The 14094-nt window shown below is 48.5% G+C and overlaps 1 protein-coding gene across 3 annotated transcripts in view; it reads left to right on the top strand.

The window, feature by feature from the left end:
* Window positions 1–14094, top strand: part of LOC112264199 (centrosome-associated protein CEP250) — a 220402-nt gene that overhangs the window by 191430 nt on the left and 14878 nt on the right. For 2 of the 3 annotated variants that reach the window (XM_042330937.1, XM_042330939.1), the window contains exons 23-32: window positions 588–809; window positions 987–1217; window positions 3331–3561; window positions 5645–5767; window positions 6990–7116; window positions 7248–7405; window positions 7643–7889; window positions 8522–8711; window positions 10938–11091; window positions 11591–11758. In XM_042330937.1, coding sequence (XP_042186871.1) covers window positions 588–809; window positions 987–1217; window positions 3331–3561; window positions 5645–5767; window positions 6990–7116; window positions 7248–7405; window positions 7643–7889; window positions 8522–8711; window positions 10938–11091; window positions 11591–11758 — 1851 coding nt within the window. The remainder of the gene's footprint in view (window positions 1–587; window positions 810–986; window positions 1218–3330; window positions 3562–5644; window positions 5768–6989; window positions 7117–7247; window positions 7406–7642; window positions 7890–8521; window positions 8712–10937; window positions 11092–11590; window positions 11759–14094) is intronic. The other variant, XM_042330938.1, reaches the window with a different exon arrangement.

The raw sequence follows: 14094 nt of genomic DNA, 5'->3' as shown, positions 1-14094 counted from the left end.
AACGAAGGAGTAGATGAATCACAGAAGTGTTTTGTGGGTGTGGGTTCGTGTCTCCCAGCCATGTTACAAGTCTGTGGGATTTATTATTTTTACCCTGAGAGCCATCTGTTACACTGCTCCTTATTTTTGTAATGCATCATCAGCCAGGGGAAAACTAATATTATCCCATCTGGGATATTGTACTCTGGAGTGTAATAATGTAATGTAGTGTAATGTGGTGTCATTAAAGTGCCTCGGTGGAGCTGCAGGGAGAGGAAGGAAGGCTTAAGGAGTGTATTGTATCATATCTGTCTGTTCTGTCTGTGTGTCCCCTACACCCCCCATATGTGTGTATGCACACACACACACACATATACACACACACACACACACACAAAAAAATACAAACACATACATACATACACACATACACACAAACAAATACAAACACACACACACACAAATACAAACACATACATACACACACACACACACACACACAAATACACACACACATACAAACACACATATACACACACACATACACATGCACATACACACACATTCTCCCTACACACTCCCTCACTGACACTACCCTCTGTCTCCAGCGGGACAACCAGCAGGGGGCAGTGTGTGTTCTGCGTGGGGAGCTGCAGCGGTGGCAGGCGGAGGCCCGGGCTCAGCAGGAGAGCAGGGAGGAGGAGGTGTTGGGGCTGAGGGCTGAGCTACAGGAGACCCAGGGCAGGCTGCAGCAGTGTAGAGCAACCATGAAGCACCTCCGCTCTGACCTGGAGCACGCCCAGAGACAGACCAGGCAGGCAGAGGAGGAGGTGGGTGGGAGGAGTGAGAGGAGTACAGTACACAGAAAGACAGGAACATGGATTTGTCTTCACTTTAATAGGCAGTCAAGTACCCTCAGTACTATGCCTATTACAGGTTTATGTAAGCCATTATACAGGCATATTGAAGTAGACCACAGTGTTCTGAGAATGTGTCCCCCCCCACAGGCATCTGATAGGGAGAACCGTCTGTGGGGCCAGGAGGCAGAGTTGTCCAGGCTGAGGGCTGTGCTGCAGGAGGCTGAGAGCAGAGCAGCGGACACAGAGACCAGGCTGCAGCCCCTGACCCAGTCCCTGGAGCTGTACAGGGTCAAATACCAGGCCTGCCTCACCAAGATCTCCCAGCAGGACAGCACTCTACAGGCCCAGGACGAGGACCTGAAGGAAGCCAGGGCTCAGGTCAGCTCCCACGCCATCCTCACCCTGCAGGAAAACTAAGAGCTGATACTGGAGCTTTTTCTAGTATTTTCAGAGCTTCTATCTGCTTGAGGTTCTGTCTGCAAGAGCTTCTATCTGCTAAAGCTTCTATCTGCTTGGGGATCTGTCTGCTAGAGGTTCTGCCCGCTAGGGCTTCTGTCTGCTAGAGCTTCTATCTGCTAGAGGTTCTGTCTGCTAAATCTTCTATCTGCTTGGGTATCTGTCTGCTAGAGCTTCTGTCTGCTAGAGCTTCTATCTGCTAGAGGTTATGTCTGCTAGAGCTTCTATCTGCTAAAGCTTCTATCTGCTTGGGGATCTGTCTGCTAGAGGTTCTGTCTGCTAGAGCTTATATCTGCTATAGGTTCTGTCTGCTAGAGGATTTGTCTGCTAGAGCTTCTATCTGCTAGAGGTTCTGTCTGCTAGAGCTTCTATCTGCTAGAGGTTCTGTCTGCTAGAGGTTCTATCTGCTAAAGGTTCTGTCTTCTAGAGGTTCTATCTGTTAGAGATTCTGTCTGCTAAAGCTTCTATCTACTTGGGGATCTGTCTGCTAGAGGTTCTGTCTGCTAGAGCTTCTATCTGCTAAAGCTTATATCTGCTAGAAGTTCTGTCTGCTAGAGCTTCTGTCTGCTAGAGGTTCTATCTGCTAGAGGTTCTGTCTGCTAGAGGTTCTGTCTGCTAGAGCTTCTATCTGCTAGAGGTTCTGTCTGCTAGAGGTTCTGTCTGCTAGAGCTTCTATCTGCTAGAGGTTCTGTCTGCTAGAGGTTCTGTCTGCTAGAGCTTCTATCAGCTAGAGGTTCTGTCTGCAAGAGCTTCTATCTGCTAAAGCTTATATCTGCTGGAAGTTCTGTCTGCTAGAGCTTCTATCTGCTAAAACGTCTATCTGCTTGGGGATCTGTCTGCTAGAGCTTCTGTCTGCTAGAGCTTCTGTCTGCTAGAGGTTCTATCTGCTAGAGGTTCTGTCTGCTATAGCTTCTGTCTGCTAAAGCTTTTATCTACTTGGGGATCTGTCTGCTAGAGCTTCTATCTGCTAGAGATTCTGTCTGCTAGAGCTTCTATCTGCTAAAGCTTCTATCTGCTTGGGGATCTGTCTGCTAGAGGCTCTGTTTGCTAGAGCTTTTGTCTGCTAGAGGTTCTATCTGCTAGAGGTTCTGTCTGCTAGAGGTTCTGTCTGCTAGAGCTTCTATCTGCTAGAGGCTCTGTCTGCTAGAGCTTCTATCTGCTAGAGCTTCTATCTGCTAGAGCTTCTATCTGCTAGAGCTTCTATCTGCTAAAGCTTCTATCTGCTAGAGGCTCTGTCTGCTAGAGGTTCTGTCTGCTAGAGCTTCTATCTGCTAGAGGCTCTGTCTGCTAGAGCTTCTATCTGCTAGAGCTTCTATCTGCTAGAGCTTCTATCTGCTAAAGCTTCTATCTGCTAGAGGTTCTGTCTGCTAGAGCTTCTATCTGCTAGAGGCTGTCTGCTAGAGCTTCTATCTGCTAAAGCTTCTATCTGCTAGAGGTTCTGCCTGCTAGAGCTTCTATCTGCTAGATGCTCTGTCTGCTAGAGCCTCTATCTGCTAAAGCTTCTATCTGCTAGAGGTTCTGTCTGCTAGAGGTTCTATCTGCTAGAGGTTCTGTCTGCTAAAGGTTCTGTCTGCTAGAGGTTCTATCTGCTAGAGGTTCTGTCTGCTAGAGGTTCTGTCTGCTAGAGGTTCTGTCTGCTAGAGGTTCTATCTGTTAGAGGTTCTGTCTGCTAGAGGTTCTGTCTGCTAGAAGATGATTGGTGTTAAAGTTACTTACAAACCCCTATTGGTTTGAACGGTGTCAGCAATTTCTATCTAGTATTTCTTTTTTTACACAACATGAATTGGGGTGTTTAGAGTACTATATAGGTAGAGAACATTAAACAGAACAGGGCTATCAATAACTCCATTTGGATAAAAATGCAGATAGAACCATATAGCCCCAAGCGCTCCATGTGTTGTGGTATTATCTCTGCTGTTTATACCCATGTTGCCAGGAGTTGTTCTTGCGTACATCTCTAGGCCTGATTTATGTTAATAGCATGTCTTGTTTGTATGTGTGTTTGTGTGCCTGCCTGCGTGTCCCTGTGTCCCAGGTGGTGGAGCGGGACGAGCATGTGCTGCGTCTGTGTGCCCAGGCGTTGGTGTTACAGGGGGAGCTGAAGGCCCACTGTGCCCAGCTGGAGAGCGGGGATGACGCCCTGAGTGCCCTGAGCCAGCACCTCCGAGACACCCAGAGAGACCTGGAGTCCAGCCGCAAACACAGCCAGGAGTGTGAGATGGTCATCAGCACTATGAGAGACAGCACCGCCGCACTGAGACGACAGGTCAGACAGTCAGTCACACCAGTTAGGCCAGCCAGTCAGTCAGGCAGATCGGTCAGTGGATCAGTCAGTCAGGCCGAGCCTCATCCACAGGGCTGTAGCTTCCCAATGACAGACTCGTCCACAGACACGGACAAACCCGGTCACACTGTGCTGATCACTCCCTTTCCACTACAAACATAGATTAATTTACTAGTCCACTCAGTGGTTTCCCCCTACACAGTCAGGCCCACTCGTCCTGCTCACTACCCCTGCTACCTAGAACAGTGCCAGTCATGCGGTGAAGTCAAAGCCAGTCAAGTAGTACTAGCACTGTAGTATACCCAACTGGCCTCTCAGGTGAGTGAAGCTACATGCAGGTCAGTTGTCGTGCCACACCTCTGTAGGTAAAGGCTCCATCTCTGCTGCTGATCTGTAAACGGGTGGAGTCAGACAGGGTACAACACACTGGGAGTCGGAGGCCTGGGGACCTCTGGAAGTGTTTTCACTGATTCCTATTGATCGGCTTCATGGCCCCCATACAGGAGGAAACACAATGAGAAAACACAGGCAGTGTGAGCTCCCTGGACAGCACAGAGCACAGCACACAGCACAGCACAGAGCACAGCCGTTAATGGCTGGCAGGAGGAAGCAGAGAGGAGGGGAAGACTGGATTACATGGGCAGAGCAGTGGAGAGGAACGATTGATGTTTGGACTTGTTTGGGTGTGTGTGGTTGTGTGCATGCATGTGTGTGTGAGACACGGGGTGGTTGACAGCTCCATGCACGGAAGAAGCAAAGTGGAAAATCATGCTGGGGATGCGATATGTGGCTGAAATAATGGCGGCCGTGCCCAGTGGAGCTCAGTGTTTATGTGGTGTGGAGGTGGCTGGAGATCCAGTGGGGCGCTTACCTCCTTCTGTGAGCCCACAATGGAGGCGCCGTTCCCATCACCTCCAGCTCTCACCCTGCCCTCTCCACTGCTGTAACCAAGGCCTTCCCTCTCCACTGTATACACACCACCTGAGTCCCTAACAACACCCCTCCCACACAGCAGAGCTCCATTAGCAACACAGAAGCTCTCAATCGCACACACACACACAGTATTGATCTCTCTCATCCTCAGCTGGGTCCTTAGAGCACACAGGGTGACACACCACCCACTCGGTTCATCAGTCTCTATCTCTGACCCACGGTGTGTGTGTGGTGTGTGCGTGAGTGAGTGTTGACCTGCATACTTTTTAAGTGATCACTTCCTGCCAAGGTATTTTTTCACACCAATGTTTCTTTACCCCTTTCCCAAGTTTACATGTGTTGTCTAAAAACTGGGGGGTGTGTATGTCTGTGTGAGAGAGGGAGGTAGAGAGTCTGATTTCATTTAATGAGCCGATCGCTCTGACTGCTGTGAGACATCAATACAACCAGCTGATTTCACCTCTCTCTCCATCTTCATCCTGCCTGTAACGGCCCCTGGCTTTATGAACACTACAGACACACTGCAGTGAAGGCTGTCTGGAAAACATAGACAACAAACAACAGTGGGTAATGAGAGGAACATCGTATTCAGATAGATATATTATCCTCGTAAACTTACAGGCCATTTGGGAGTGTTTTATAAGTGCAGCAGCACAAAGTAATCCTGACAAACCACCGACACCCGATAGGACATTTTGTGTGTTTGTTTGTGTGTGTGTTTGCACCTCAGACAGACCGGCTCATCTGTGAAAAGCAGAATGTGCTCCAGTCACGAGCCATCAGGCCCAGCACAGCATGCAGATGGGAAAGACTGAGGGGAAACTGTTTGCCTGTCTCTGTTTCATTAGTGTGAACTCACCCAGCACCTCAGCCCCAAACTTAGTCTCATAGTGACCCCCGGCCTGCCTCACCCACAGTCAGACAGGAGGACCCCATGCAGTCTGCCCTTCAACCATAGTCTCACAGAGCTCCAGCCAGTCCTTCTGTCTCTACCTCGCAACACTCAACTACACAACACAGGAAGGAAATGGGAGGAGAGACCTACTAAAGTCAACCGCATGACAGTGGTTCTGTACCGGTCTGTCAACAGATATATCTGTGCTCTATGTTTGTTCCTGTGTGCCTCTCTCAGGTGGAGGAACAGGAGGAGAGTGTGGTGAAGAGCCAAGCTGATTTCTCTGTCTACAGAGCCAGTCACATCCACTCTGACTCAGACTACGACTCACAGCTCTACCGCATCCAGGAACTACAACAGGTACAGTAGGGGCAGAACACTTCACCTCTTCATGCTGGAGTCCTGCTAACACAACCAGTCACTATGGCCAGTGAAATCACAGTGACCAGAGAAAGTCATTGTCTTTAAAAGTTCACTTATCAACTATACTTAAAAGTTTTGTCCTACTGTATGTTCAGTAAGTTCACTGTAGTTCTGTGTATTCCAACCCTGGCTTTAAACTGACCCTAGACAGGAAGTCAGAGCAGCCATTGCCAGACAGACGCCGACCCGCACCAACCAACGTCCATAACGGCCACGGTGACTAATTGTTTGTTATGTCAGCGTGCGTGTGCCCGTTTGCCTTTAATGGAGTGTAGTGGGGCGATCCATCAGGCTGTCGAGCAGGCCCAGTGTCAGCTGGAGTGGCTGGCGTGTCAGAGGAGCGCCCGCACTACGCTGACGTGATTTACTGCCCTGCTCCTAACGCACGCAGCCACCGCTCCCCGCTCCACTCCGACTCAGCCCAGATTGATTACCCAGCCCGGCTGGCCCACGATGCCCGCCATCTTCTGGCAACCTTTTAGCGGCGTTTTATAGATGATTAGAGCACCTCGTTTGACTATTTATACATCTGTAAGTGGCCATGAAATCTAGATTTGTCTTGACGGGTGTCAGCGTCAGGAGGTAGTGAAAGCAGAGCCTGGTGACAACTCGTTATTTTAATGGTCTGAGATGAAGGGGGAAATGGCAGGATCTTCCCTCCACAACATGGCTGAATTATACTTTTTAACTTAATGTTTATGTACATATTTCACTCAAAGCTGTTGGCTTTGGCTTGATAGGCTCTGAGAGCATTGGGGAGATGGCTGGCACACATACACACACACACTCTACTGGAGGAAGAGTGACAGTGACATGTTGACCTGTCAGCTGCCTGTGCTCACACACACACAAGTTATCTTAGGTAAATATGTCATGGCAGCCACACAGTGCAGTTGGCTGGTTAATTGAATAGTTAAAACATCAGTAGGTCTGTGCAGATTGGATGTGACACCTGTCAGATAGGTGCTCCCCTAACACAGGACACTTCCTCCACACTCTGATACATATGCCGTCATGGTGGAAATGCCAAATTAGGGGCAGGCGCTTCACTGAACGCGCTTGAGCAGGTGTGGAGATGTCCTGGGGGGCTGGGGCAGGTGTGACAGGTGTGACAGGTGTGTGTGTGTGTGTGTGTGTGTGTGTGTGTGTGTGTGTGTAGGCATTCTCCCAGACCGTGGAGCAGTGTGCCCAGGCTAGCCAGGACCTCAGTGTGTGCCAGTCGGAGGTTCGTCAGCTGAGAGAGGAGGTGTCCAGACTCACCCAGCTCAAGGACAGCACTGTGGCAGGTGTGGAGGGCATGACACAACTCAACCAATAACTTTGTGTTTACGATAGAATACATAGTTTATTTTTTACTGCATTATGGGTGTGTGTATCCATCCATGTGTGTGTTTACGGTATACTGTGTGTGCTGCAGAGGTGCTGCGGCTGCAAGAGGCTGGGAGGCAGCTCCAGGCAGAGACCATGATGGAGGGCCAGCGCAGGCTGGAGGAGGTGGGAGCTCAAGAGCAGAGGGCTGCCAGGCTGGAGCAGGACCTGCAGGCCGCCCACACCCAGTGTGCCAAGAGACAGCAGGTACACACTGTGGCATGATGCCAGGCCAGGCCCCCTCACCTCCAACATACCTGGAGGATAGGATAGAAAGAGCTTACATTCACCTACTCACTCACTGACATACTCACTCAGAACTTCAGAAAGTGGAAAACACGCACACACACATAAATGGAACACTCTGGGTAAGAAGATACACACACAGGAGTATATGTTCATACACTCACACTTTGACTGAGCCTTCTCTCTTTTCCCTCCCAGGCGGTGCAGAAGCGGGATAACCTCCTGAGGCGTTCGGAGGCTGACCTGCTGGAGGCCCGGGAGACTCTGAGGAGTCGGGCTGTGGAGGTGGAGCGGCAGGCAGCTGCAGTCAGGGGCCTGGAGGCTGACGTCCAGAGGGCCAGGAGGGAAGGACAGCAGAGAGAGGCCGAGTGTGGCTCTCTCAGGACCCAGCTGATGACCCTCAGGGAGGAACTAAAGGAGGCCCAGGGACGCTGCAGGGACACGGGTAGGAGGAGGACACAGTCCTGGGGGGTGACTGGTGTCTATACAGGTGGAGTCGTGTTTCAGAGTGTAGTCAGGTATATTTGTAGCTCTCTCTCCCTATTTCTCTATCTTGCTTTGTCTCTCTTTGTCTGTCTGTTTGTCTCTCTCTCTCCTTCCCTTGGTGGAGAATAGGTTCTAAAAACAGTTAGAGGCATGAGCAAAAAGCAGAAGAGGCATGAGGAAGAAGGAATGAGAGTGATGCTGATGGAAGGAGAGAAGAGGAGAAAGAGGAGAGTGACATGGTTGTAGTGGCAGCAGCAGTGCAGCCTCTAGGGCTGACTTTAATGAGCAGTCTGAGATGGTCACCTGTTTACGTCCTGCCTGCCCCAGAAGCCTCAGCATCTAGCCAGCAATGAAACAGCCCATCAATTCACAGCCTGGGGCCTTTTGTCTGACACTCACTCTCACTCACACATGCATACTAACATATGCATATGCACTCAGAGGGACCATAAAAATAAGAAATAACAGAACATGCATGGATGCAGAAGAAGGGCATATCAGTACACAAGATAACAGATAAGATATGTAATATAATAGCGTTGTTGATAGTAAATGATCAAAATATGCTATGTGTTTGTGTCTGTGTTTCAGCCCAGGAGCTGGCTCGTCAGGAGGAGAAGGTGTTGCTGGTGGAGGGGGGGCAGCATCGGGCACAGGAACACCTGGCAGAGCGGGTGGCAGAGGTGGTGAGGGCAGAGCAGGCCCAGAGGAAGCTACAGGCAGAGCTACGCACCTTAAAGGAGAGACTCCACACCACAGAACATGAGCTGCAGGGCTACAGGTACTCTACAGGGCTTTGGGTTCCCTAAAGCCCTCTGACTGTCTGTCTCTATCTGACTCCAAGTAGAGGTCTGCGCATGACTGATTTATTCAAGCCATTCCCACCTGCACCCGCAGCTTTTCATACCACACCTACTCGCTCCCGCTGGCTTTCTGTCTAACTCCCACCTGCTCCTGCAAGAACTGGTCCCGAACCCAACCGCAGTCCCGCAATGTTATTTTAGGTGTATGGGATGCAGCTAGTTTGCTAGCCATGGTCCTAGCAATTTTGCGCTCTATAGTCAATATCAGAATGTGCAAAAATAACCTAAGAAATAGGTTAAATTATCAGAGATCCTCACATTCTCCATTATATTAGGCTTTCAGTATTACTGGGCTATATCAGCCAATAGGTTAGACGATTTTCAGACAGAGATAAAACAATATGGGTGATCAATATTTATTACTAGGCAGTGTAGTAAACTATAGCCTAATTATATTTAAGTTAATTTCCTTGGAAAGATTCATCAAAATTCATCCCAAAGTTGTCTGTCTGATGAATGATGAATGCAGGATGAAAAATGCCGACCGCGACTCAATGATCTCTGTTGGGACCTGCAGCCCTCTACCACCTAGCACACAGCATGTCATGAACCCTGTCTTTAACCACAATCCTTCACATTTCACTGAGCCATTATTTCAACAGTGACTTGAGTATTTACTGATTGCCATGAGCCTGTAAGACTGTCTTATTCCCATTTAGATCCAAACTGAACCTTTTGGTCAGTAAGGCCACAGTGTCTTTATGACTCAGACAATCCTCTCAAAAAATCACTCTACATAATGCCTGTGAAAAACAACACCCATCTGATGTTAAATGTGTTTAGAAACCCACTGTGCCTCACACACACTCTCAACCTTGTCTGTATCTTAGTGGCTGAGAGAAAAGTGTTTTGGCTTTGTGACCCTTGGCACGCTGCCTCCCCCGCTCTCCCCCTCCTCCCCCCTGTCCATCTGGGCTGTGTGTGCTCCGGCCGCTCGATAGGCAGATCATTCCAGGTCGGGGCCCTCTTGTGAAATCAGATGTTTAACTGGCCAGGAGAAGAGAGATGGGAGCGTCTTAACCAACACCTTGCCAAAGGTCTCCTGTTCAGTCAGCCGTCCCGCCGCTTGGAGTGCGTCCACTGCCTGCCAATAGGCATTAGGGAGGATTTAGTAATTAAGTGATAGGCTGAGGACTAAATTGGGTGTTTGTGGGCTGGCAAGCCACCCAGAGGTCCCCACAGCCATGCAGATAGGGGATTCTAATTGCCAGGGATATTGATCAGCCTGGCGAGGGGGGGATGCAGGGGATTCACGAGCCATCGATTTGCTGTTACTGCGGCCACCTTGTCAATGGGAGAGGGAGGTGAGCACTGAGAAGGCTCCCCCCCCACACACACACACACACACTCTCAAACACTCACTCACTCCGGGAAGGGCTTTACCCCTCAACCCCCGCCCACCTCCTCGATATCGCTCGTTCTCTCTTTGTCTTAGACTGTCTAAAGGTGTTGCTTCTCGGATGGATATTGGCAGAGAGGAGGGGCAACTCCTTGGTAGAACATGTCCCTAGGGAACGCCACCCTCAAACTTTGCTCTACGTACAGTATAAGTTCCCCCTTCACACTCTGCTGGTGTGTCCCTCGTCAACCTCCCTAACGCGTGGTATGTCCCTCCCTGGGCAGGCGAGGGCTTTGATGCTTGGCTGTGGTCTGAGTTAATGTCTCAGGGAGAGAGGGCACTGAACTGGGCCGCTCTCTGGGATTTGATTAGCTGCTTCACCTGGCGGTAAACAGGCCCTGGCCATCCCTCACACACACAGCTCTGATCCCATCACTCACACCCCGGCGCCCCATCAGCCCAACGCTCGCCCCACTACACCATGCCACACCGCAAAGCACCGCACAGACAGAATTAGTGCAACGTCCTCTCATTAAATGTTCAGGCTTGCCTGCTCAGATTAAATCTGGCAGACACAAACCCACACGCATTACTCTCCAATGATTACGTTTCTCGCATTACATCACAAGATAAATTAAATTCCCTTTGATTTTGAAAATGTGAACAATAGTGAAAACAAAGTTTACAGCATGTGGGGGGTAGCGTTGGCAGAGAGAGGTATCAAACATGCCAGTTTGAAAGTAGTGGTCATTTAAAGACTGGGAGCCCCTGACTGACGGTGTGTCTGGCTGTGTGTGTGTATCAGGACCCTGGTGGAGAGTCTGAAGAAGGAGGCAGGGGAGAGCAGGCAGGCCCAGCTCAGTGCTCAGCAGGAGGCCAACACACACCAGCAGGGGACTCAGCAGCTGGAGGCAGAGCTGACCACCACCAAGGACACACTCAGGACTCTACAGCAGCAGGTAAGACCCAACATTAACACATAAAGCTATCCAACCAACCAACCAACAGGTTCCTACAAACAGTGTCCTGAAACCAGTCACCACCTTTGGGAGCCTCTCCCAGTCACTTAGGGTCTGTTACACTAGAGGAACAGTCTTTTAACGGCACTTCAATACCAAAGTGAATTTGTCGTGGCCGGTTAGGCGACTGAGGTTAAGGTGAGGAAAATAGTTAGGTTTAGCGAAAATGCTCTCCTAACCTGCTACGAAAATCACTTTGTATCAAAGTGGCGTGAAAAGAGGTTGGCCCGTTACACTAGACCAATATATTGATTTGCCCATAGAAATAGGAGGGGGTGCGAGATGTTCCCCAATGCTGGAAGGGGGGCCCCGGCTGGAAAGGTTTGGGAACCCCTATGTTAAGACTAAAATGTAAATGTAGCCTAACCTCAGAATATTGCCTGTAAACATGTGGTCGGTTGGTTGGCTGTGTGACTGTGGTCGTCTCTCTGTGTGCCAGCTGCAGGAGCAGGCTGATGCCAGCCGGGCACTGCGGGCAGAGCTGTCCCAGGAGCAGAACAGGCAGCAGGAGCTGCAGGAGAGGAACCAGGGGGCCAGGGAGAGAGAAGCCCAGCTGGAGTCAGAGAGAAACCAGCTCAGAACCAGCATGGAAGCAGCTCACAGCCAGGTAGATTCAAACACTATTATTAATCAATAAGGCACCTCTGGGGTTTGTGGAATATGGCCAATATACAGTGCCTTGCGAAAGTATTCGGCCCCCTTGAACTTTGCGACCTTTTGCCACATTTCAGGCTTCAAACATAAAGATATAAAACTGTATTTTTTTGTGAAGAATCAACAACAAGTGGGACACAATCATGAAGTGGAACGACATTTATTGGATATTTCGAAAAATTGGGCGTGCAAAATTATTCAGCCCCCTTAAGTTAATACTTTGTAGCGCCACCTTTTGCTGCGATTACAGCTGTAAGTCGCTTGGGGTATGTCTCTATCAGTTTTGCACATCGAGAGACTGAAATTTTTTCCCATTCCTCCTTGCAAAACAGCTCAAGCTCAGTGAGATTGGATGGAGAGCATTTGTGAACAGCAGTTTTCACTTCTTTCCGCAGATTCTCGATTGGATTCAGGTCTGGACTTTGACTTGGCCATTCTAACACCTGGATATGTTTATTTTTGAACCATTCCATTGTAGATTTTGCTTTATGTTTTGGATCATTGTCTTGTTGGAAGACAAATCTCCGTCTTTTGCAGACTCCATCAGGTTTTCTTCCAGAATGGTCCTGTATTTGGCTCCATCCATCTTCCCATCAATTTTAACCATCTTCCCTGTCCCTGCTGAAGAAAAGCAGGCCCAAACCATGATGCTGCCACCACCATGTTTGACAGTGGGGATGGTGTGTTCAGGGTGATGAGCTGTGTTGCTTTTACGCCAAACATAACGTTTTGCATTGTTGCCAAAAAGTTCAATTTTGGTTCCACATGTTTGGTGTGTCTCCCAGGTGGCTTGTGGCAAACTTTAAACGACACTTTTATGGATATCTTTAAGAAATGGCTTTCTTCTTGCCACTCTTCCATAAAGGCCAGATTTGTGCAATATACGACTGATTGTTGTCCTATGGACAGAGTCTCCCACCTCAGCTGTAGATCTCTGCAGTTCATCCAGAGTGATCATGGGCCTCTTGGCTGCATCTCTGATCAGTCTTCTCCTTGTATGAGCTGAAAGTTTAGAGGGATGGCCAGGTCTTGGTAGATTTGCAGTGGTCTGATACTCCTTCCATTTCAATATTATCGCTTGCACAGTGCTCCTTGGGATGTTTAAAGCTTGGGAAATCTTTTTGTATCCAAATCCGGCTTTAAACTTCTTCACAACAGTATCTCGGACCTACCTGGTGTGTTCCTTGTTCTTCATGATGCTCTCTGCGCTTTTAACGGACCTCTGAGACTATCACAGTGCAGGTGCATTTATACGGAGACTTGATTACACCCAGGTGGATTGTATTTATCATCATTAGTCATTTAGGTCAACATTGGATCATTCAGAGATCCTCACTGAACTTCTGGAAAGAGTTTGCTGCACTGAAAGTAAAGGGGCTGAATAATTTTGCACGCCCAATTTTTCAGTTTTTGATTTGTTAAAAAAGTTTGAAATATCCAATAAATGTTGTTCCACTTCATGATTGTGTCCCACTTGTTGTTGATTCTTCACAAAAAAATACAGTTTTATATCTTTATGTTTGAAGCCTGAAATGTGGCAAAAGGTCGCAAATTACAAGGGAGCCGAATACTTTCGCAAGGCACTGTACCACGGCTAAGGGCTGTTCTTAGACACGGCGCAACGCAGAGTGCCATGGCTGTCAGACAATCACCATTCAGGCTCGAACCAACCAGTTTATAATAATGTATATAAAACTAGCACTCAACTAGACATGTGCAGTCAACAACTCAGCACTCAACCAGGTGCTTTCACACACATACTAATGTATCCAAAAACTAGCGCTCAACTAGAAATATGCAGTCAATAAATTCACACATATTGCTAATGCATGTCACACTCACACAACATATGTTAATCATACTGTAGTGTTTGTCTGTTGATTTATGACTAAAGGCAATTTTCCAACACAAATAATTAGTGTCAGTGAGCTTCATGAATTAAACCTGTGCTTGCTGACAGTTAAACGTTTCAAAAGGCATTTTTTGTCTTTACAGGACGTTGTTTATTCATTCATCAGGAGAGCGTCTTCTCCTCACATAGTGTCTGACTGAAGCCTGGCTACACTCATCTACAAACCACTCAGATTCCCCCTCCAGCCATGCTCGCAAATTGAATTAGTTTCTGTCTCTGAATTTGTGTTTCAAAAATAGTAATTCTTTTTTTAACCCCCAAGGAAGCAAGAGAAATGAGTCAGATCTGCACACGTCATGAATTTTGTGAAATAATAGTTTTCCACCAGCCAAAGGGATACAAGCTTGAAGCGCAGCAATTTACCAACTGTTCAGCTG

Source organism: Oncorhynchus tshawytscha, linkage group LG12 (genome assembly GCF_018296145.1).
Source record: "Oncorhynchus tshawytscha isolate Ot180627B linkage group LG12, Otsh_v2.0, whole genome shotgun sequence".
Taxonomy (NCBI): domain Eukaryota; kingdom Metazoa; phylum Chordata; class Actinopteri; order Salmoniformes; family Salmonidae; genus Oncorhynchus; species Oncorhynchus tshawytscha.
The sequence above is the reverse complement of the archived record's forward strand: the minus strand, read 5'-3'. Positions and strand labels throughout refer to the sequence as shown.